The sequence below is a fragment of the Calidris pugnax genome, unplaced genomic scaffold (assembly GCF_001431845.1).
Source record: "Calidris pugnax isolate Ruff unplaced genomic scaffold, ASM143184v1 scaffold25, whole genome shotgun sequence".
Taxonomy (NCBI): Eukaryota; Metazoa; Chordata; class Aves; order Charadriiformes; family Scolopacidae; genus Calidris; species Calidris pugnax.
In genome coordinates, this window is record NW_015090805.1 from 3865584 (window position 1) to 3889236 (window position 23653).

General features: G+C 45.1%; 1 protein-coding gene across 2 annotated transcripts in view; it reads left to right on the forward strand.

Moving 5' to 3' along the window:
• Positions 1 to 23243, forward strand: part of RIPK4 (receptor interacting serine/threonine kinase 4) — a 23592-nt gene extending 349 nt beyond the window's left edge. The window contains exons 1-8 of one of the 2 annotated variants that reach the window (XM_014938263.1): positions 65 to 169; positions 7911 to 8202; positions 15973 to 16121; positions 16932 to 16981; positions 18050 to 18208; positions 19188 to 19294; positions 19795 to 20047; positions 21103 to 23243. In XM_014938263.1, the coding sequence (XP_014793749.1) occupies positions 7918 to 8202; positions 15973 to 16121; positions 16932 to 16981; positions 18050 to 18208; positions 19188 to 19294; positions 19795 to 20047; positions 21103 to 22280 (2181 nt within the window). In that variant the 5' untranslated portion in view covers positions 65 to 169; positions 7911 to 7917 and the 3' untranslated portion in view covers positions 22281 to 23243. Of the gene's footprint in view, positions 1 to 64; positions 170 to 7910; positions 8203 to 15972; positions 16122 to 16931; positions 16982 to 18049; positions 18209 to 19187; positions 19295 to 19794; positions 20048 to 21102 lie in introns of those variants that run through there. The other variant, XM_014938262.1, reaches the window with a different exon arrangement.
• The last annotated feature ends 410 nt before the right edge of the window (positions 23244 to 23653 follow it).

Genomic DNA, 23653 nt, shown 5'->3' on the forward strand with positions numbered 1-23653 from the left:
GTCCTGACCCAATGCAGCGAGGAGAACCGGGCAATTAGACATTCCCTAGGTCCCGCTTCCAAGCGAGGAGCAACTTTAACTTGTATGGTGCGCAATGGGTCCGGCCTCCCTCAGGTCCGGCCTCCCTCCAAGGTGTCCTGTAAGCCGCTGGGAAAGGGAAGGTTCTTGGGTAGGTTCTCGGCTTGTTCCCCTGGTTGCCACTCAGGAAAGCGTGAGGGTTTTTGTTGGTTTTGATTGGTTTTTTCTGCCCTGCCCCCTGGTCGTGCGTGTGTTGGTTCGTGTGGGAGCGTTGAGGTGGTGCATGGGGTGTTGGACTAGATGGTCTCCCTAGACGTCCCTTCCAAACCCTGTGTCATTCTCGTTGTTGCAGGAGTGGGAATGCTGAATGGGATTCCAGCGTGGGGGGTGTGGGCGCTTCTCAGGGATCAGTCATCTCCCCCTGCCTTGTGAAAAGCCAGCCCTGTAGCATTTTGCTGGTGGTGGGGGGGGGCTGTCGAGGTGTGGGTGCTGCAGCCGTGGGGGTGTGTGCTGCTGCCTGTCAGGAGTGGGTGCTGAAAGGAGACGTGGTGGGAAAAGAGCGTTCTCCAGCTTCAGTTCAGGGCCAGCGCTTTTCCCTGCCTCTGCCTGGGATGCGTCATAGAATCACAGAATGGAGAGTTTGAAGGGATCTTAAAGATCATTGAGTTCCAACACCCCCACTGTGTGTAAAGCTGTCTTGCCCTTTGCAGGTAGAGATACCGCATGGTGAGAACCTCCTCCAGCAGCTCACCTGCCCTCTGTAACTGGCTGTGGCCCATGCTGGAGGATGGTCGGCTGCACTGTCCTCACGCCGTCTCTGTGTGATGGGGGCCTGTCGAGTACAGCTCTCCTTTCCTAGAGGAAAGCTCTCAGAGGCGTCTTTAGAAGAATCTTTCTGTTTTGAGGAACGGCAGTGATTTCCCAGCAGGTCAGCCTCTGTGCGGAGGGAGGTGAATGTGGCCAAGTCACATTCATGGAGCTTTTCCAGCTCCACCTTGATCTCTGGGATCTCTGCCAACTCACGAGCTGATTCTGCAGTTCTCTTTTTTTTTTTTTTTTTCCCCCAAGAACAAATGGGGTTGGTTCGGTCACAAAAGGTTTCTTTTGTTGCGGTTCCTGCAGGAGGAGGGAGAGAAGTTGGGCCAGGATTAAAAACGTTTGTAGGCCCACGTTCTGCAAGATTATTAGGGTAGCGGGGCATCTTGCCCATTACCTCAGTTGCTGACTTCGCCATAGGCATGGCTTATATAGCATAGTAAATACTATAAAAACGTTCCTTGTGTAAAAGGGGAGAGGTTAATATATGCATAGGGCAACTGTGCTGTCTGTGAGTAACATGGAAAAGACCTCAAAAGTTGCTGAGGGTGTTTTATTGGGTTAACCTGGGAGCCCTCCTACTATTAAAACTTCAAAGTAGCTTTCAGACTTGATGCCTACTGAGGCCTAATCAGAATTGTATTGTAGCTGACTGATTTTGCAGTTAAAACTAAAACATCTCTTAAAAATGAGCTAGAACATTTGCTACGCGTTTCAGTTGCAGAATGCATTTAGAGATTTATTCAAAAGTTAATTTTCAGTGAGAGAAGAAGGATGCTGTCACCTACTGTAATATGAACAATTAATTTTGAGGGTTGCTACCAAATCTCAAAATATAATCAGTGAGCAATAGGGAACTGCCAGTCACTCAGTGGCTAGGAGGCGTGCAGGTACTGGAAGGACCGTATGAACATGCAGGGCAGTACACAAAAATGCCTGCAGAATTTGGGAACTTTGAAGGTGTGGGCTTCCTGCAACTCCTGGTTCATTTTGACAGTCCAATTCCTGAAACAATTTATTTGTTTTACTGCAGGATTTGTGCTTCAAATGCTTAGGGAGAGCATTAACTGGAAGTTGGAGTATCCCTGTCTGTTGAAATGGCTGTTTTGGCAAAATTAAAGCTAAACTGAACGTGTATATGCTTCTCTTTTGGTTCTTTGGGTGCTCTGTCAAAGCCCTTTCAGTAGCTGGTAATGCTGCCCATCCTCCCCCTCCTAAAAAAAAAAAAAAGACTTCTCACTCGAATTGTGCCATTCCAGTGGTGGGGTGGGGGGCACAGACAAAATAAAACACTACCTCTTTAGTTCGCAGGTTGGAACAAGCCTGCGTGATTAGATTGTTAATCCAGGAGATTAACTTGACTGGCCGTTTCTTGGAACCCTGTGAAGCAGCCGAGTTAGAAGAATTGCCAGTGGTATCAGAAACATTACCTGAAAAAACACAGAGAGGCTTTTAAAATTTTATTTATTTATTTAGTACCACATTAAAACCCTGTTTGTAATGGCTTGGTGGCGGTAACGCTCTGTGTACAGTCTCTCGTACTGTGTGTCTGCAGACAGTGAGAGATTTGAAGTAATTCCCTTGGCAATTATCGCAGCGTGGAGCCAAGTGGCCTCAAGCAGAAGAAAAACTGAATGTACAGCCAGAAGTGGCTTTCCCTTGAAGCCCAAGCCCTCTCAGTCGACTGAGCCAAATTCCATTCCTAACACCTTATTTGCTCCCACTTTCTGTCTCCTGAGATCACGTTTCCCGCATACGACTCAAGGTGCTCTCAGGATGGGGAGGGTCTCTGTGAGCCTCAAGAAAAGACAGTGTGAGCCAGCAAAGTGGAGGAGCCTCCCCCCCTCAGGACTTGTGGTGGAGAACGCAAGGTCTTTTCTCTTTACCCCCATTGGCCAGAATGGAAGTATGGTCTGGAGAAAAAGGGTGGTGAGCTCAGAGAGCAACCTGGAAGCCTTTGCGGATTTCTTATGGCTGAACCTAAACGTGCAGGCTGTAACGAGTATGAAGGATGTAACGGTTCCCAGAGAGGTTCTTCAGGGCTCTTCTCTGGAGGTGTTAGCCGGTGGGGGTGACTGCAGGGTGTGGAGGTGGAAAGGTATGCTTTCTTGATTGGGGGGAAAAAAATTATGAGCAAACCCTACACGGACCTGCCTCTGCAGGACCTGGATTTAGCAATGGAATAGAATTTAGAAATTCAGGATGTTTTAGAAGTGCCTTGCTGTTAGCAGGTGCTGTATTTATTCAGGTAACAAAGGTGAATGAATGTCTGTTCTGGCAGCCTCTGGATATATGGGCAGAACTTAATAACTCAGCTTGTGCTCCTTAAAGAGTAGGGGTGAGCTTAGCTGTCCGGGTTAACCTGTAACCCCTTTGTACCAGGGCCGTGCAGCAGAGGTCTGTTGGCAGGACTGAGATCTGTGTTAACCTGAAAGAAAGGATTTTATTTCCTTTCCTTTCCTTTTTTTTTTTTTTCCCCCCAAACATATTCTGTCCTGACCATGCAGTGTTTTTCCTTTACTTGTCTTACATTCTTCTCTGAGGAAGGTCACTAAAGATGTACCCTGCAGAGCAGAGGTTAATTTTCCTTTACTTCTCTTAACGTTCTTCTCTGAGGAAGGTTACTAAAGATGTACCCTGCAGAGCAGAGGTTACAATATGCTCTTAAACATCTGCCATGATGCAGACGAAAGAGTCACTGAAAAGAAAACCCTACAGGGTGTTGTATTTTTGTGGACCCCGTCTTCACCACCTGCAGTTTGCGAAGAAGTAACTTGCATTCCCCGCTGGAGAGCAGCGGGGCTGTGCAGGGCTGGATCTCCCCTGGGCCAGGAGAAGCCTGGCTGCTCTGTGTCTGGAGGTAGTTCACAGAAACAGCCCCACTACAGGTTTTCAGGGCTTTTTGAGTTTCTCTGGAGCAACTTTAAACTGCTCTGTCTCAGACTCCATTAGGGAAATGCGGTGGTAGTGGTGGGGGAATATAAAGCTGCAAGGACTGCCTTGTGAGTTTAAAGTTGTGTTTTTATAACACAGTGTTATCTTTAGGGCATAAAGATTGGATGCATGCAAATGTGGATGTAGTCGTAATTCTTGCTGTTCTTGTGGCAGGGTTTGTGGTACAAGGGTTGTGCCCTGGGGAGTGAGGCGGTGGGCAGGAGTAAGGCCCTTGTCTCTCCAGGAGAATCTGAAGAATGCAGCCCTGTCTGGTCGGGGTCTGACTTTGAGCAGAAGCGGACAGCTGTTTCGGGGATGTCAGTGGTCCCTCGTTCATGTAATGCTTCTAATTGCTTTGAAAATGGGAGATCTGTCATTGACTTCTTCCCTGACAAAGATGCTCTTTGGCACTAAACCCAGTGCTAGGTCTCTTGCGATGCATGTCCCTGTCCCCTAATACTATTTCAAGGGAAAATGCGAGCACCTCATGATTTACATGAGCTTGGCTGCCCTGTGTGCAAGCTTTTTCTTTTCCTTTTTTAATTTTTATCACTATAATGTTAGGACATAGTAGTGGGGGGAAGGGGAGTGGAGCCAAGGTGCTTAGAGAAGCTAATTCTGACTCTTTAATCGTGTAGATGTTAAATAAGAAACTATTATAACAGAGGCTAGTCTCATGCCTCTTGACTGAGAAACCTTATAAGGAGCTTTTCTTTTCCTCCACTTCGGAGGGAAGTGTTTCTTGGTGACAGTGCAGACTAATTTCTAAGTAGTAGGAGTAACTGAGCAGCAACCCTCCCATCCCATACTTTGATCTATTAAATGGGAACTTGAAGGACACTTAGAGCATCCTTTGTGACAGCTTTAGCACTTGTGTATTGAGGTGATGGGTGTATGGAGAACACCTAAGGCTGTGCTGAGTGCCAGCAGCACCTTGCACTAAGGGAAAAGGAAAGGGGAAGACCTTTCATCTTTGCCTGATGGAGGAGATCTTGCTTTAACAACCTGTCTGTGTTAATAAGATTAATGCAAGTGCACTCCAGCATTTGGCTAATGACCGAATTGTACTTTGGCTCTCTTTATTTCTTTTGTCTCCTTTCCTTTTCTGTTTTCTAAAAGTGACAGTGTTTGAAAACTGACTCCTGTGCCTCGCTGGCTTGAGCAGATCGCTGGCTGATTGAGTTCTGAAGGCTGTGGGTATGGGAAGATGCTGAAGGTGGCAATTGTTGTATGGGGGTTTTATTAAACAGGCAAATTAGATAAAGGGCACTTGCCTGTTAATTAGTCAGTTAATTCACTCATATAACTGGGTCTGATCCAAACAGAAAGGGAGCTTTTTATCATTATTGTTTTGTTGAAAATAGAAATTCTCTCTTCATGGGGGAATATGCTCCATTTCGAGCAGCTGATGCCTGTGATTTTGGTGATCATCTCTAAGGCTGTCGTTAGCCCTGGAACCCCATCCCCGGGAGTCTAGTGGTTCTTGTTAGGCTTTAGCTGTTGCTGGGTTCTTGCCTTGCCTGGGAGGGCTCAGACAGGTATTTTACATCCCTGACTCCAGAGCTCAGCCCGCCGAAGCCTGGTGAATTATGCTGGCTATGCATGTGGCTTGGGGGCAAGGAGTTGGTTGCCTTATTCATAGGCGCTCCCTTCCAGCGTGCCAAAGAGCAAACTGGGTACTTGTCTACAAAGGCAATTATTTCACAAGAAAGTTGCTGTAGGGAGCAGCAGGAGCCAACATGGTTAATAGAGAGAAAAGATTTCCCTTTTTTTTTTTTTTTTTTTTTGTCTTCTTCAGCGTGTACATCCCTCTTAAACCATTTTTCAGCCTGATCTTGCCTCTGAAATAGGTCTGCTGCTTCTTGCTAGGCTAGACTCGCCCCCAGCGTGAGATGTTTGCTGCATGGGGTTGTTGCAGGCTGCTGCAGCTGGGTAGGAACAGGCAGCAGACGCCTTCCCAGCCTTGTCTGGGCCAACATCGACTGCGCTTCCTGCAGCCGGCGAGGCCGAGGGTCCTGATGCGGAGGAGTCTAAGGGCTAAATGATGGCTCCTGAAATCGCTCCCACGTGGGAGCACCGAGGGTCTCTTGCAGGCCATGCTTCAGCATGGGTGGTGTGTGCTGTCCCCTGGGTCACTCGGGTGTCAGCGAGGGGGGACAGACAGGAAGGGGAGACTTCACTGTGCGAACATTGGACTTGGCGTTTTTCTTTTTGGAAGCAGAGAGTGCTTCTAGTTGGCCTTGGATTTTAAAAACAATAAAAAATTTGAGCTGATAGTTCTGCCATGGCAGAGGCTTCCACAGTGGTAACTGGCATCACTTCTTAGTGGCACAGGGCACAAACTGACTGGGCTGGGATTGGTCCCCAGTATTTTCCAGCTCTCAGAGACTGACAGAGGGAGCAGGTGATAGAGCTTTCTGCCTTGCCAAGGGTATGAGCATCTTTCTTCTGATCAGTTGTTGCAGCCACTGTGAATATGCTCGCTGAGCTTTATATTTAAACCCTGGTGTCTTCCAGGAGAGCCAGTCGTCTCAAAAGTCCTGCAGGGGGTGGAGGAGCATCAAAGCAATGCTTTTTGTCTTTTAAAATAGGACTCTCTGTTTATCAGGGGTCTATGTTAAAAGTTTGTCCTATTACTTTGGATACTCTTCTCCAATAGATAGTGTACACACCTTGGGTACATTACAAGAGCTGTTGTGTAATAAGAGAGGGTCTGTTTGGGAAATATTATCTACCTGACTGTGTTAAAACTTTGTCCTATTACTTCGGGTACTCTTCTCCAATAGATAGTGTACACACCTTGGGTACATTACAAGAGCTGTTGTGTAATAAGAGAGGGTCTGTTTGGGAAATATTATCTACCTGACCTCCTTGTGTCCTCTTTTGTGAACTAGTGGGTGGCAGCAACAATGATGCATCGGTACCCGTGGCCCAAAGCTGCTCTGGGTACTGCCCATCATCACTAATAACGTAGCTTTTGGCAGACTGAGGGGTTGTTTTTTTTCCATCCACCACCTCATCCATCAGGGGAGAGGACCCTTGTTGCCTCTTGGCAAGGAGGCTCCCAGCAGGTTGGCCGTGTGTGAGGTGCAGAAGGAGGGCATGGCAATTAAGGGTCTTGACCTGGGAGGCTGCAGCTTGGACTGAGTAACGCTTCGTGCCCTGTGGGGTCAGGCTAAAGTGACCTGTAAACAACCCAGGGGTGCTCATTACACGTGCGGCGCCGGGACTGTTACATCACCAAAAATGGTGTGCCGGGAGTTTTCGGCATCCGCTGGAGCTGAGCAAGCGTAGTATTGGAGTTGCCAAGTCTGGGGTTTTTGAGGATAAGGAGGCTCTTGCAGGATCCCCTCAGCTGTAGCTGGTGGCTTGCCCCCCTAAATGGTGGGTCCTGGGATTTCCTCTCCCAAGGCCTGGGTCCGCGCGCTGGCAGCCTGCGGAAGCAATACCGTCCCTGCTCGCTCCTGATTAATGCAACCTTATGACTCACAAAAAGTTAATGACTTTAGCCCAAGGAGATACAGCGGGGGTAAATCTGGGCACTATGTGTATCGTCCTCCGAGCGAGCGTAGTATTGGAGTTGCCAAGTCTGGGGTTTTTGAGGATAAGGAGGCTCTTGCAGGATCCCCTCAGCTGTAGCTGGTGGCTTGCCCCCCTAAATGGTGGGTCCTGGGATTTCCTCTCCCAAGGCCTGGGTCCGCGCGCTGGCAGCCTGCGGAAGCAATACCGTCCCTGCTCGCTCCTGATTAATGCAACCTTATGACTCACAAAAAGTTAATGACTTTAGCCCAAGGAGATACAGCGGGGGTAAATCTGGGCACTATGTGTATCGTCCTCGTTCTGAACAGCACAGCATAAACATCAAAGCGGGGAGACGGGCTTTACGCTGGGGATATTTGCGCTGTCGAAGTGTCCGGCTTGTCTGTGGTTCAGCAGCTGTGAGCTGCCTGCTGTTAGAGGCATAAAACACAGGTAGTAACTGTGGAAATCTGCCCGGAGTACAGGCTGATGAGATGTAGTGTGGTCATGAAAGCAATGATCATGAAGTGTGGTGTTGGCTTTCATATAGTAAGGTTTTGTGCATATTTTGGGGGGGAAGAAACACTTACTCCATCCTTCACTGTCTGTTCTCTTCTACCCAGGGAGCGCATGGAGTTACTGGAAGAAGCCAGGAAGATGGAAATGGCAAAGTTTCGCTACATCCTTCCTGTTTATGGCATCTGTAAAGAGCCTGTTGGCTTGGTCATGGAATACATGGAAACGGGGTCTCTGGAAAAACTCCTGGCTTCTGAACCTCTGCCCTGGGAATTGCGCTTCCGAATCATCCACGAGACAGCTGTGGGGATGAACTTCCTGCACTGCATGTCCCCTCCGCTGCTCCACCTGGACCTCAAGCCTGCAAACATCCTTCTTGATGCCCACTACCATGTCAAGGTATGTGCTGGGCACTCTGTGCCAGGGACCCACTTTCGGATATTCCTGTATGGCTCCTGTCAAAACCCTGAGTGAAACCAGCAACAAAAACCACCCAGTAACCTAATCACTCCAATCCCCAAACTTGCCTATGTGATTCGTGCATCATTTTGTTACAACCTCTATTGAGATAGAGTTAGGAGTCTTGTGAGAACTCTCTTGAAATTTTAGGAGGGTGCTAGTGCGGTGAGCTCTGGTTCTGAAACCTAATGGGTCCTGCTATAAATTACCTTGCAGTGGGATCATGAGGCAGATGAGAACAGGGAGAGAAAAGTCGTGTGAACCTATAAATCATCTATGCCACTTGCACAGCTTTCTGTCTAGGTCCTTCTGGCTTTGTACGCTCCACTAAATACCCAAATCTCATTTACAGCTGGAGTCCAGAGAAGCCTTCCTGGAGGCGACTCATTTTCTTCTTTCATTTGCTCAGAGCATATGCAGTGAAGAAGTATCTCTGTCCTGACTGCTTATGCATACCAGAGGTCACTTAAGGAAATTTTTGTGTCTGTATCAGCATGAAATTCTTTTCATTCTCCGTTTCCAGAGTAAGCTAGCAAAACTTGTTGGCCTTCTCTGTTGGAGGCTCTGTTTTGACAGCTGGACTAAGAAGGTTGTGCTTGATTTTTGATCCTTCCTTCTGGAGAAGAAAGAGACTAAAATACATATTTTTCCTTCCTGATAATTATTTTTTTTTTTCAAATCAATGGCTAAACTCTTCACCTTAGAACTGCAGGTTTAATCATGTCAGCTGGCTGATACAGCTCAGTACAAGCACGGTGATTTTAATCAGTGCCATCATCCATCTGCTTGGTTTTCCTGTCCCCTTCAAACTGGCCAAATGTCTTTGGCCTGTACCATTCTAAAAATTACGTTTTCATGTCATGAAAACATCTCTCCTGATGTTGTGAAAGGGTTGGAGCCATAAGAGGTGTGTGCCTCTAATGAAATCACACCTGTGACCATCTCAGCTTTTTTACTAGGCCTCTTAACGGCTTACTTAGAAGAATTTTCTTTCTGCAGTAGTAGGCATCTACAGGCAGTCTGTGGTATTATGGCCAAAACATCAGGGTTTGAACTCTTGAAAGTATATTCTCACACGTTGGTGCCGAGAGGCCGTCGCTAAGTATTTATTTACCTAAAGTTTGTGCTTGCTTGCATAACTTCTTAAATACCTAATTCTTGACTCATCCACAAGCCAAGATATGAAGGCTGTATTTTTCTCACTGTTCCAGGAGGTTGAAATCCTGCCTGATATTCTGCCTACTGTATAGTCTGTATTGGGTGGTGATGTAATGCAAGAGGCAAAGTGCAAAATGTTCAAAAAAAATGTTTCTGGTGAGGTCATTGTTGACATGCCTACACTGTTGCTGCTCGCTCTGGGTGTGAAACACATGAAGGTCTTTGGACCCTTTCCATCAAGTTCAGGAAAGAGTGGTCTAATCCAAACCTTTTTCCAGCCAGCAGTCTTTTACATCTGCAGGCACCTTGGAAACCCCTCCAAGCAGCAAAGCAGACATGGGAACCTATATGCAAAATAAGAGATGTACATATTCTGTGAGGTGCCTTCACTTTAAAAATGTGGCCTCAAACCTTCTTTTTGTGTGATGTGAAACTCGCAATTAAATTTCAGACCCTGCAGCTTGATTGAATGTGCATTTTCTTGCTGGAAGGCTAATAGAGCTGATGATTGAAGTGTTTTTACTTTTTAAATGTTAGCATTAATTTAGTAGGTGACCTGTCCCTAATAGAATCCTAAGGTGAGTGAAGAGATGTTGCAGACTGTAAAAGAAGAGTTTGGAGGTAGGGAGGACTTGTATAAACTGTTTGCCCTTGAGCCAGGAAACAGACGGTCTTCCCATGGAGCACATTAGAAATGCTCCGGTGCCGTGTTGCTGGTTAAATGGAAACACGCCCTTCTTCTTTTACGAGCACACCACTTACTGTAAAAACCCCAAGTGAGGATGATGACTAACGCAGCAGTGTTGTACAGAACTTATCATCAAGTGGGTGCCTCCGTATCATAAAGCCGTCTCCTGCGCATTACATAAGCGTGCGCTGAATTTTGGTCTTGGGAAGATAATTAAGAGATCGGGATTAGCCTGAGCACTGAGCAGGGATAGGCAGGTACTAACTTTTTCCAAGGCATGTCGGGGATTCCTTGGTGATTTCAAATACATGTATATAATATATACAACATAAGGTAAGGCTCTGCTGTTTTTTGGAGGATGGATGGATGCGTGCGTGCCTCCTCCCCTGGGAGTGGTGGTGGTGGAGCTTGATATTGACAAGAGCCTAAGCTGGGAGCTCCCTTCCCCTCCATGTCCTGCTCCGTCTTGGTTGCCTTAAGCAGAGTGGTTTCCTTGGGAGGATTACTCCATACACAGCCAGGATCAGCCTGCATTTGTTTTTTCTTTCAGTTCAACCTATTGTTTCTATTTGTATCAACACGATCCTCCCTGCCCCATTCTCCAGCATTCCATAGGTGCAGCCTTCCAGTACTCACAGGCTGCTCAACATCGAGTTTTTGCATAACTGGACCACGTTTTATGAGCCTGTTCTTCAGCTCTCCTGTCTGTACGACTTCTGGATCTCTCCCCTGGGCTCCCTGAGATGTGGCAGTCGCTTGTGGGGAGCTGGTGCTGGGGAAGCAAAGCCACATCAGTTTGCTCGTCCCCTGCTCTGATGTGATCTCTCTCCAGGGCCCTCGGTAGGAGAATCCATGTACATACCCCACCCCACCATGCAGTAATCTCATGCCCTCACTTCTTGCCAGCTGCTGTGCCCGCATGCTCGCTCTGTTGCTGCTTCCCAGGTTGCTTATCTTCCAAATCTCATAGTTAGAGTGTTACTTTTTGTTCAGGTATTTAAAATGAAGTCAACCTGCAACTTAATCCTTTTAGGCAAAAGCATTCTTTGTTAAGTTCTTGTTTCTCTTACTATCTAGCCCGTTTTTTGCTGCTCCTCATCTCGTCTTGTATATATACACACATGCACATGTATGTACGTGTGGGTACACACACACACACACAGAGGCAAATCCCACCAGTTACTTTTCATCTCCCAGATTTTGTTTTTAAGCAACCTGAAGCAGGCTGAGCTGGTCTCAGCTGTGCACTGCTTTAAGCTCACTGTAGTAGCTCTTATTGTTCTTATTCCCCCACAGTGTTCCAATTTAAACCAGTGTCAAGAGTGAAGTTTGCTGCAGTGTTGTACTGTGCTGATGGTCTTACTAGACGTGGACAGGTTGCCTCTGCTCTGTGGTCTTCACCTTTATTTGCTTCAACTGAAGAAGGGGCTGCAAAATTCTGAGTGTGGAGTTAGAAGAAGTCAGATGGCAAATTCGTTTATCAGAGAGCTTCTTAATGTAGGTCGTTAACTGTAGGTCAAAGTAATACCCAGAGGCCAGACTGATAAAGGGTGGTTGTCTCGCTTTATTAGACTAGCTGATGTTAGTTAACACAGCCACTTCTTTTTATCAGCTGCAAATGCTCTCCTGTTATTAGAAATGAGAAGAGGCTTTGTTGTTTTGTGTGTCCCAGCTCCCTGTTTCCCACCGCTCCTGATCAAGGTTTCCATGCAGGGCTGTTGTTACGTGGCTCTTTAATCCCAACCAACAAAGCTGGTTTTCACCTTGATCAATTGTCTAATTGATCTAATTGTGGTGGCACAGGGGAGGGAACAAGACCATCCCTGTCACAGTAATGTAGATTTATGATGGATTAAAAAGAATGTTTGACTGTGGCTTTGGTTTCTGCTGCGTCTGAGGAGAGCATTACAAACACCACACCAGGTTTTGAGGAGTTAAGGTTTCACAGCAGGCTGGAAAAGGATGGCAATATAGTCTGTTTCAGAAGACTTTTAGTGGCTAACTGAAGGGTGTTGATAAACAATGAAGGAAGGACATATGTTTGAAGTGCAGATGCTGGTTGTGTCTACACTTTGAATTAATATTTATTCGTAATTTTTAGTAGTCCCAAATCCGTGACCCATGTAAGTTTCTTAAAAATTTCTAGCATTTCTTAAAGAACAAAATTCAAACACCCAGCCTTTCCCCCCTGCCCCCAGAAAAACAAGCAAACAAGGCTACCACCACGCACACAGCCCCAACACCAAAAAACCCATAGCCAAATGCGGTGGTGTTCTCAATATCCAAGTGAACAGAGACTTTGAACAGAGACAAATACTGGATATGCCAGCAGTGATTAAAAATTAATCCGATGGCTTGGTTACCTATCATGATGAAGAAAACCTTTAGGTGAACTCTGTCCCTGAGACATTGTAGTGGGTTCTTGAGTCTTACTTGCAGAAAAATGAGATGCAGCGTCAGAGGCTAAGGATGGCCTGCACTCTTCAGGATGGCCTGTCAGGAGTCATTGGTGAAAGCACCTTCCAAGGGCTGATTTTGTTCCTGAAAGCTAGATCCCTGCAGTGTTTGGGAATAGCTGACTTCAGTAACCACTGTAGTTACATGAGCGTATTTACTATGTTAAAAAAAAATGGCAAAAAAATAAAAGCCAAACAACAGCACCCCCCAAAAACCCAGCCAAACAAAAACGAAGCCACCAGAACCCCTCCAAAAAACAACTTGACAAATGCAAGCCTTTTAAAGTTTGCAATTGAGTGTTTTGGTTTCTTGGTTTTTTGTTTGTGGTTTGGTTTTTTTGTTTTTTAAGAAGTAGGATTGAAACATCCACCAATGACAGAAACAGAGAAAGACCTGTGTGCATAGCATTCTGTTTGTTTTTTTTTTACAAAGTAGGATTGAAACATCCACCAATGACAGAAACAGAGAAAGACCTGTGTGCATAGCATTCTCGATTTAAAACCCACAAACAAAAAAGAAATAAAAAATTATCTTTAGTTCTTGGAATCTCGCAGTAAAGCAAGTGTTGCTGGGAAATGGGCAGGAGAAGGTGTGCAGCTCCCCTCCCCAGTCTCTACTCACGTGTTTGTTCTCATGCAGACCTTTTCAGAGCAGAGACCGAGCGAGCTGTCTGAACACGAACAGCCCCACTGTCTGCGTGGGCTTTGGCCAATGTTGTTTTTTTTTTTTCTCTTCTTCCTACCCCTTCACCGCGTGTTTTGCATGAAGCAGTCTGTCGCCTCCGTGTCTCCTCTTAACTCTTGCTGATATTAGGTATGCTTTTGAAGCACAGTGGGATCCACTGATGTGAGGAGTGAGATTAGGGGTTCTGTGGGGTGGTGGGGCAGGGCAGGTCCCGGGGTGGGCTGCCAGGGCTAGTGGGGATGCGGAGGAAGAAGCGGCGAGGGGTGCTCCGCTTTCGCTGCCTTCCCCAGCCAGGGTGCCTTGTATTGCAGAACCAGGTACCTGGCAAGCAATTTAAAGGCAAAATAGGTAAGTTAAATGGCCGTGTCTTCCACCCACTGCACAGTTCCCACTGATGTTTAAAGAAACTGCATGACTAAATACACCGTGCAGTGGGGAAAATTCACCCTGAAGGAACTCATAAAAGCCGCAAAAGTTGTCTGCAGAATCTTACTCTCTTCTTGCAGCCTGGAAGATAGCAATTCTTCATTCTGCTTTCTGCAGAATTTGATATGATTGAAGCTCTGCTCTACAGATGAATTTCATATTAACTGCTATAAAAGCTGGTCCTTCACAGTGGGTAGGGGCAGGTCCACGAGGTAAAGTTCTTGCTAGGCTGGGGAAGGGTCTACTATGTACCTTAGCTGTTTCTTGGTTTGTAGGCTGAGACAGAGACCTTTTCTATCTGGGGTGCTTAGCCCCTAGCCTTAGATTCCCGCACATAGCTGGTGGCTCTTAACACAGGAGTGTCACTGAGCTGTCTGTATTTCATCTTTATTTCTTAACTTAAGCAGTAGGAAACACGGTATTGTTTAGACAAAGAGGAAGGTGTATTACTTTAATTATGCCTGCATGCCATATGGATTTTTTTTTGAGGTGCACACAAGCCTCTGCTTCACGTTAATCAAAGGATAGCAGCGCCTCTCCGGGTGGGATCTGTTCAGACTTGCAGCAGTTGGTTCGTTTATTAACCTGACACCATGGGCTTGTGTGATGCTGGGGTTGTGCTTTTGTTCTCCTGTGGAGCTCTAAGTGCCCCAAACTCCTGCTGCACTTCCTGGGGCGGTTGATTCAGCTCTTCCCAGGGTAAACTGGCTTCAAACCTGGGTTTCTTGACTACGTACTTCTTCCCTGGACTCCAGTGATTTTCTTGTTGAGGAGGTCAGCAATCCCCCTCCGAGAGTGTAGCCCTACAAGCATGAGAAACTATTCCTTCAGATGACTTTGCCCCCACCCCAACCCCTTTTTTTTTTTTTTCCTTCTCAAGTCATTCCCACATCACCCTATAGATTTAGATACAGATGGACAACAGGTTGAATATATCCGTGTGCTAGAGAACAGGACTTCTGTAGCTCCCGAGAATGCCTCTCTCGAGTGCTTTGTGCCTGGGAGAAGTTCTTCCTGAAGCTGTGTAGGTTGCTTTGTTTGGTTTATGGCAAAGGGAGATTCCTAGCATTTGAAGACTGATGGCTGTGTAGCCTGCCTGTTCTCCAGGAGGCCAAAGCTGGCAGCCGTTTTCTCCCTTTCCAGTAATGGATGCGTGTTAGGACTAGCTTTGTGGTATCTTTAGACAGAAACTTCTGAAAGTGTCAAGTTGGAGCCTATTTAGAAAAGAAAAAAAAAAAAAACCCAAAGCTTTTTTTAATTATGCTTGTTGTTTTGAGGGAGAAGTTTCTCAAAGGAGAAGCTGTGAAGATCAAAAGGGGAATGAGTCATTGAAAAACTTGAGTATTTATTAGATAAAAAGAATATATAAGTTGGGGGGGCGGGGAGGAAATCTTATCTAACATGTAGACAAAAATCAGTGGGCTGAGTCGACCAAAAAGACTTGACTTTTCTTGAAATTTCCACTTCGCGTAATAGACATTTTTGACCAGTGGGAAATAAGTAAGACAAAGGAAATTCCTTGCCTATCTGTTTGCTTGATGATTGGTATGCCTTTGAGAGCAAATGAATGCATATTTGTTTGACACTTCAAATTAAAGTGGAGGTGTGTTTTCCTTTTTATAAACTTGCTGTCACTTGTTTTGTTCATTTCAGCTGTGTTCACTGCGTCACTGCACCAACTTGCCATATCTCCTAGTTGCCAAAAAGAATTCCCTGTGTGGGTTTTTGATGGGTGTGCGTGTGTGACTTGGGTTGGGATTATTTTTTTTTTTTTAGACACTTGGTGCATTGGGCTTAGTCCTTGTTGGCATGGTCAGTGTAATAGCGGTATCTGAAAGAGCAGTTTCTCTTGCACTTACTGCAGAGCTCATGGTCTGGAAACAGGTGCTCAGAACGCTTAAACATAACATACAATGTGAGGTTACACAAGGAAAAAGGGTGGCAGGACCAATAATTACATTAAAGTGTAGTTTGCACTAGCTAAATTTGACTAGTTTTAAATTACAATAAATTGTCTGACTGTTTGTTGTGTTTGCCATGTAATGGGCTGACATGCTGCTACTTGCAAACAACTGCTTACTTTTTTATTTTGCTTAACCATAAAGAAAAGCCTACCATAGCGTGTTGCTTCCAGAGCTGTTTTCTTTAGCTTAGTATTTCTGAGCAGCAGCTCACTATATTTTGTTGGGTCATCCTGTTACGTCCATCGTTCTTTACAGAAAAATTTTTGTTAACACCTCTGAAGTCTAATGGTAGCGTGCATTTCTCTTCCCCTCTTCCTCCTCTGTTTTTTGCAGATTTCTGACTTTGGACTTGCGAAGTGCAATGGCTTGTCCCATTCCCATGACATCAGCATGGATGGCCTGTGTGGCACAATTGCATACCTTCCTCCAGAGCGCATCAAAGAGAAAAACAGGTGTTTTGACACCAAACATGATGTCTACAGGTCAGTTATCTATGAAAGCACTTAAAAGCTCTTTAAGTAATGCTGTAAAATGAGCCCTCTTTTTCTGGTTATAAAACCTAATTGAGCATGAAACCCCTAAATCTGGTTCGAGCCTCATCTTGCAAGAGGGCATGTTTGCTTTGCTTTTTGCGACGTCTTCATAGGGTAGAGGCCTTTTAACAAACTGCAGCTGATCCTGGGTCTTGAGCGTTATCACTCCAAGTAACACTCACTTATTAGCAATTGGCATGTGAGGCACTCTGCCCACTTTTAATTTCCCCATCAAAAGGTACATCCTGACCTACTTTTCAAGTCTGTGACAAAATTCTTAGCTATCTTCAGTGGATTTCATCACTAGGTCTCTGTTCTTTCATGGTAAGGCTATTAGGAAAAGGAAATCATAGCTGTAGATTAAAAGATATGTCATATTTTGTATGGAATGTATTTCTTTAAAGGCATCTTGCAGGGTAGAAGTATTAAATAAAATCCATGGTAATGCTTTGCTGCTCTTTGATTTTGTTAGTGTTGGTGTGGATTAGTTGGTAAATACTACCAAGAACTCAGCAGCCTCCAGCAAGTCCCAATGATCACTGCCTCAGTTTCCTCCCTGCAAAAACTAGACTTTCAAATCATGGTTCTTGGCTGCATCTTCTTGTCTGTGTTCATCAGCTGAATTAGATGCAGAAGTGAAGGATAAGGAAAGAGAATTTAGGAAAATTTGTGGTGCTTCTGTTGGGGGTTTTTTGGTTTTGTTTTTGTTTTTTTTTAAAAAAGCTTTACTAGAAATATATTTTTTGCATTTATTTGTAGCTTTTCCATTGTGGTTTGGGGAGTTCTTACACAGAAGAAGCCTTTTGCAGGTAAGTTTGACGTATTGTGGGTTATGTTGGATTTTTTTCCTTTCTCCTATTGATAAGCACATTTCCTGCCCCACCAAGCCCTAGTTTACAGGCATGTCCTCCGAATTCCTACAGTCTTGTACGGTAGACACCTTCAAGCTCTCAAATTCTGATCACAAACACCATTGTGAAAGCAGAACCCATATTGCTGCAGGGGGCCCTAGTTGCACCTTTTTGTTTCTGCTGGAGTTGGCCGTACAGACCCAGATTAGTGTGTGGTCTGTGCAGACTTCTGACCTAGCTGTGGCCAACCAGGAACAGCACAGAGCAAAGCCAACTGGCAGTCGACAGTGCTGTTTTCAGAAACATCTCCTCTAGAGAGGTTCTGTAGTTTATTTGGAGATTGTAGGTACAGATTTGGTCTCTAAAAACAACAAAAAACACCCAACAAAAAAAAAACCCAGCTGGCTGTGAGAATAAGCCTTGTTCCACCCCACAGTAAATGTACCGATCGACCGGCAGCTATTTATTCTGTATGACTTCCTGTGTGTATGACTACCCTATGTATAGCAAACATGTTGGAACAGGTTCCAGTCTACTATTAGTTTTTCTCCAAGCGAGCGATGCCATTTAGCTCAATGGTTGACTTCAGAGTCAAGAACCACATTACTGCCCTGCTTGATTTGTGTTCTTCCTTCACCTTTATGAACAGTTCAGGTGCCCGGTCTAACTTAAAAGCTGTGGTTCAGTTTTCTTACAGCAGGCACAGAAATCCTGAGAGAGGTGGCAAAGAACTGTTTGAGTTTTTCTCCTTGGTTCTGTGTCTTTTATGAGTGGAAAAAGAACACAGTCACTTACTGACAGTTGTTTTATCTGATACATGGGAAGCAGGTGTTACTGCATTGATAAAGGTGTTGTGGGAGAACAAGACCAATTTCTCCTTTTCCCCTGTTCATAAAAGTACTCTAAATCTAGAAAAAAAATACATTAAAACAAAATTTCAGCCTAATGCCCTGTTAATGCTCTTAGACAAAAGAGAAATCCTTCCTTTTGCTGGGAGATCTTATTTTATGTGCTTTTGCTTTACAGAGGAAAACAACATTTTACATATTATGGTAAAAGTAGTTAAAGGCCACCGCCCAGAGCTACCTGCTGTTTCCAAATCCAGGCCTCATTCATGTAATAACTTGATCAAACTGATGCAAAAATGTTGGCAAGATGATCCTGGTGAACGGCCAACATTTCAAGGTAAGATTTCCTCGTAACTTGGCTGCCCATTTATTCTTCTATGAGTCACATTATTGCTCAGGACTCTGCTAATCCTTGGGGTAAATTCTGTGAACCTCTGTGACAGAATAAATAGAGCACATTGTATGGCAGAGACAATGATACAGGCCAGTTATTCATTTGTGGAGGAAGGGATTATCTGGGGACAAGTCTGACCATGATGGTGTTATGTAAACACGTCAGGAATAAGGACTGTACTGAACCAGTTGAACCATTTAGCCAGAAATTATGGTCATTTCTGATTGTGTGTATCGGGGCATATACCAACCTGGTGGTAGTGTTGTTTTCACCATGCCAAGGTGAAGGTCCTGACCTTCCTGACCATGAAGGTCCTGGCTCTTGATATTTACTGTTGTATGCTGAGAAACTGAATTGTTTTCTTGTAACAAAACACTTTGTACTGTCGTTTTTCTGCCAATAAGAGGCAACTCTGGTGAAAAGGCTTGAATTTGCCCAAAGCACCTCTTACGAATGCAGAGGTGCAGAAGGATGTAGGAAGTGTGCTCTCCAGGTAGCTTCATTTAGCATTAATGGGAGAGATTTGCCTCTTCCCTCTCCCCCTACTCAAATAAAAGGTATGCAGCCTGAAGGGAAGAGGGATTCCATCTTTTTAAAAACACATCTAAATCTGCCAGCAGTAAACTGGTTCCCATTTCACAGTCCTGCAGTGTAGCCACCACATAACATCAGTCTGGTCTGAATGTGAAAATGAATTGTTAAGTCAACCCCATGCACTCTTTGCTTGGTTACACACTTGTACCTACTGATGAGGTGCTAGAAGGAACAGTCAAAACTGGAGTTTTTCTCCCACAGTATCTCAAAGCTGTTAAGCTGTAATGATAGAGGAAAGGCAGCAGGGCATCTCTGAAAAGTCTCCTATTAGAGAAAATAAAAGAAAGCCAAAGAACCAAACCAACACCTTCTCTTGCTTTCTTCAAAGAAATCACTTCAGAAACAGAGGCCCTTTGTGAGAAACCAGAAGATGAAACAAAAGAGATGATAACTCAGGACCTGGACAACAAGAATTCCCCAGAGCAGCAGCCTGAGGTATTTTTTCTTTCCTTCTCTTGTTCAAGCGCTCTAGGTTTTGCAAGGAACAGGTTCCTCTGCGACCTGTAACTTTGCAAGCAACCTTCTCTTTGCCACTTACGAGCACCTTCTTGCCTGATAGAAGTGGGTCTTGGTGATTGCAAAAGTGACAGCAAATGAATGGACCAGCTCAGGGAAACCTCAGTGCAGAACTGCCAAGTGGATCTTGGACTGCTGAGGACAGTTAGGAAATAAAGGCTGGAACTAGGTGGGTGTGACTGATCTTAAAAAATGCTGTAGACAGAAGAGCCATGTGGCTTTAGTGGCTGTGTGGGTACTGATGAGAGCTGCCCTCCTGCATCTGAAAATTTTCAGTGACCTTATTCATAGGTTTCATCTAACACAAACAGTGCTTAAAGGCTACCTGCAAACCAACAAACTTGTGTCTCTTCCTGTGGGGCCTCATGCTCAGTTTTCTTTACTGACCTTTCTAAAATGCTTGTGTGCTTCTCTTGAAGGGGATGTCTACATTACCCCAGCCGAAACAGGAGCCTGCTTTACCATCAGTTAAGGATTACAGTCTCTCAGAGTTGTTGTCCCAGCTGGACTCAGGGATTTCACAGACTATGGAAGGCCCTGAGGATCTCAGCCGCAGCTCTTCTGAGTCCAAACTTGCCTCCAGTGACAAGCGGCTTTCAGGAGTTTCATCTGTAGATTCAGCTTTTTCATCCAGAGGCTCCCTTTCCCTTTCCTTTGAAAGGGAGAGTTCAGGTAAGGGTCAGGTTTTTCTTTGTTGTTGTTTATTTTTGTAGTTATTTGGACTGGGGCATGGGAGTCAGTAGGTTGGAGAGTAGTCATATAAAGAATAACATTCTGAAAATTACTGTTAGCCTTGCTTTCTCTTGCTGTCAGCACTACAAATTTGTTTACTGGAGGTAGTTATTTAAAAAAAAAAAAAAGGGAAAAAGAATGAGGTGGTTCTCAGACATGATCTAATGAGAAATAATACATCTTATTTACTTTTGAAAAGAAGTGACCTGAATTCCCACCAATTGCTATTAGAGAATCAGTCATGTAAAGGTTGGTTGGAAGGGAGGCCACCTAGTCCAGTGTTCTGCTCAAAGCGGGACTAAAGCCAGTGCCCAGTCAGCTGAGCTTGTGGCTTTTTCAGTTACACTAAGCCCAAGTCTGAGCACCACGTTGTGTGCCTTTGGTTTTGTTTTTTTTTCTTTTTTGAGAAGACTTGAGCCACTTTCTCAGCAGCCCCATGAACATTGTAATAAACACCCTTGCTGCTGCATACACACATCTCTGTTTTTAATCCAGTGCTACAAAACCCAGGCGTCTGTTTTCCAGTTAAGCAAACAATGATTAGTGCAGGGAGGTCAGCCATAGCATCCTTAGTCCTTCATTTCACAAGAAACAGAATAAGAGTAAGGGGGCTTCAAATCTGACCTGAAATTGTTCTGAAACTGCTGCAGGACATGGAAGCGCGAGATTTCTTTGCAGTCAAGTCATTGCTGAAGCCACCAGATATGTTAGCCATGGGCAAGTAAGGTTTGATGGGTATCAGAATAGTGTTGGTGTTTATTTCATAGAATAGTTTGGGTTGGAAGGGACCTTTAAAGGTCATCTAGTCCAAACCCCCTGCCATGAGCAGGGACATCTTCAATTTTCAATTCATCTTCATCTTCAGGTTGCTCAGAGCCCCATAAAGCCTGACACTGAATGTTTCCAGGGATGGGGTATCTACCACATCTCTGGGCAACGTGTTCCAGTGTTTCACCACTCTCACTGTAAAAAATTTCTTCCTTATATCCATCTAGATATTGGTACTACAGACATACAGAAGAGGAAGCTAACGGAGGCCATTTTATCTGGAGATACCAGCAAGCTGATGAAGATTCTCCAGCCTCAAGATGTTGATATTGTTCTAGATGGGAACTCCAGTCTTTTGCACTTGGCTGTTGAAACTGGCCAAGAAGAGTGCGTCAAATGGCTTCTCCTGTACAATGCTAACCCTAATCTCACCAACAAGAAAGGATCCACTCCGCTCCACATAGCCATTGAGAAGAAAGTTAAAAGCATTGTGGAGCTGATTATGGCTAGGAAAATCAACGTTAATGCCAAAGATGAGGATCAGTGGACTGCTCTTCACTTTGCTGCCCAAAACGGGGATGATTTCAGCACCAAAATGCTGCTTGATAAGAATGCATCCTTAAACGAGATAGATTTTGAAGGCAGAGCGCCCATCCACATAGCCTGTCAGTATGGCCAAGAGAATATTGTGCGGATCCTGCTGAGAAGAGGTGTCAATGTGAACATCAAAGGAAAGGATGACTGGGTGCCACTGCACTATGCTGCCTGGCAAGGTCATCTCCCCATCGTAAAGCTCCTGGCCAAACAGCGGGGTGCCAACGTCAACGTGCAGACCGTGGATGGAAGGACCTCGCTACACTTGGCCGCCCAACGAGGACACTACCGCGTCGCTCGCCTTCTCATAGACCTGGAGTCGGATGTCAACATACGGAACGCGCTCTTGCAGACTGCTCTCCACATTGCTGCTGAAACTGGCCACACGAGCACGTCCAGGCTGCTCCTCAAGCACGGTGCAGACATTGAGGCAGCAACAGCGGAAGGATACACCGCTCTGCACTTGGCCTCTCGCAGCGGCCATTTAGCAACAGCAAAGTTGCTGATAGATGAAAGGGCCAGTGTTCTAGCCAGAGGCCCTTTAAACAGGACAGCGTTACACCTTGCTGCAGAAAACGGGCACTCTGAAGTAGTAGAAGAACTTGTCAGTTCAGAAAATATCAATGCCTTTGACAGTGAAGGGTGGACAGCTCTTCATCTGGCTGCACGAGGAGGGCACACAAAAACGGTTGAGGTTCTTCTGAAGCACGGGGCGCACACTGACATGCAAAGCCCCATATGTCAGACCCTGCTGCAGCTCACTCAGCAGAGCAGTAAGAGCTCAGTTACCGTGTTGTTAAGTGAGACTTAAAACAAAAGGTACAGAACTTGCCACCTTTCTACATGGTGCGAGAAGGCTGCCGGAGTTTGACTCACAAGGGCCTTCTCCAGTTGTGCAGTGCTCATCAGCGGTGTCAGCTGATGGACTGAGGTGCAACCAGCAGAAGCTACTTCTGTTTTGCATGTGCAAGTGAGAGCACACATGGACTAAGGCCAGATGTAAGGCTAAGAGCTGGAGTTTGCCATGCCGTGGTTTTATCGGTCATTCTGCGTGTGCCTGACCTGTCTCTATTGACATTGCTCTCCCAAGGATGTGAGAGAAGGATGAAACTTGTGAGTTTCCCCCGTGCTTTTTTTTTTTTTTTTTAATGTGCCAAACTAATTTAAGAACTAACATTTTGCTTTTTTTATTTTCCTTTTCCCCCGCTGAAAGCCTCTAGCATAAAATAACACAAATCCGTTTGAAATTAAAGTAAGAGATGAGGAAAGGGCTATTTAAGACTATAGTTATTCACATTTCAGGGTCAGAAAGTACTCTGTGTAACAGAGACATTGATTACAGATTTCCATGTACTCAAAATCGATGAGGCAGACTTATTCATGAGGTAGGATCCCCAAAATACATAAGCGGAAGCAAAAGCTTAACACAGATATCTTCATATACAGTACCACCGTGTATGCATTCCAACATCAGGAAGCTGAACTGGGTGCTTAGTGGTTTGTCTTAAATGAAAAAGTCAAAAGCTAAAATTCATACAGGACTGTAACTGCGTGGTATATTCTAACACCGTTATACCAATTTGCGAAACAATGTTTGGAGGGGCTGCTGACTACACCGATATACTGTGTATATAGAATTTCTACCTGTTGTATGCTTTTTTCTACTGAAGAAAATAGATTGCCTAGAGTGGGTATGTTTTAATACACCTTTTAATTTCACTCTTTTCAAAGTTCAAATGTGATCTGTTATTAATAAAAGACTGCGTTCCATACCTATCTGTATCTTGTAGTTGTTAAAGTAACTGAAAACCCATTGACCAGCAGCAGCCCAAACTGCTGACGCGCGAGGCTGGCTTCAGTTTTACACTACCCTTAGCTTTCATATGGAAGGTAAGGAGCTTGAATGAATCAGAGATGTTAATTTCAGAATAAGTTTACAGACTAAAACCCACATGAACTAGCCTCTACATGCATAACACACTGATGTACAATTGGGATGCTTTGCGTTTATGCAGGAGCTGGTCAGGGAGTTTAGTTTTCTTCCCCACCTTTAAGCCAAGTCAGATCTTCGCTGTTGACTGGTGGGCTTCACCTCTCCTTGGTGGTGTGTTCTCACCATGTGTGCCACAGAGCAAGCAGCAGCGTCGTGTTTTGTTCCCACTTTCCCTGATAGGAAAGCTGCTT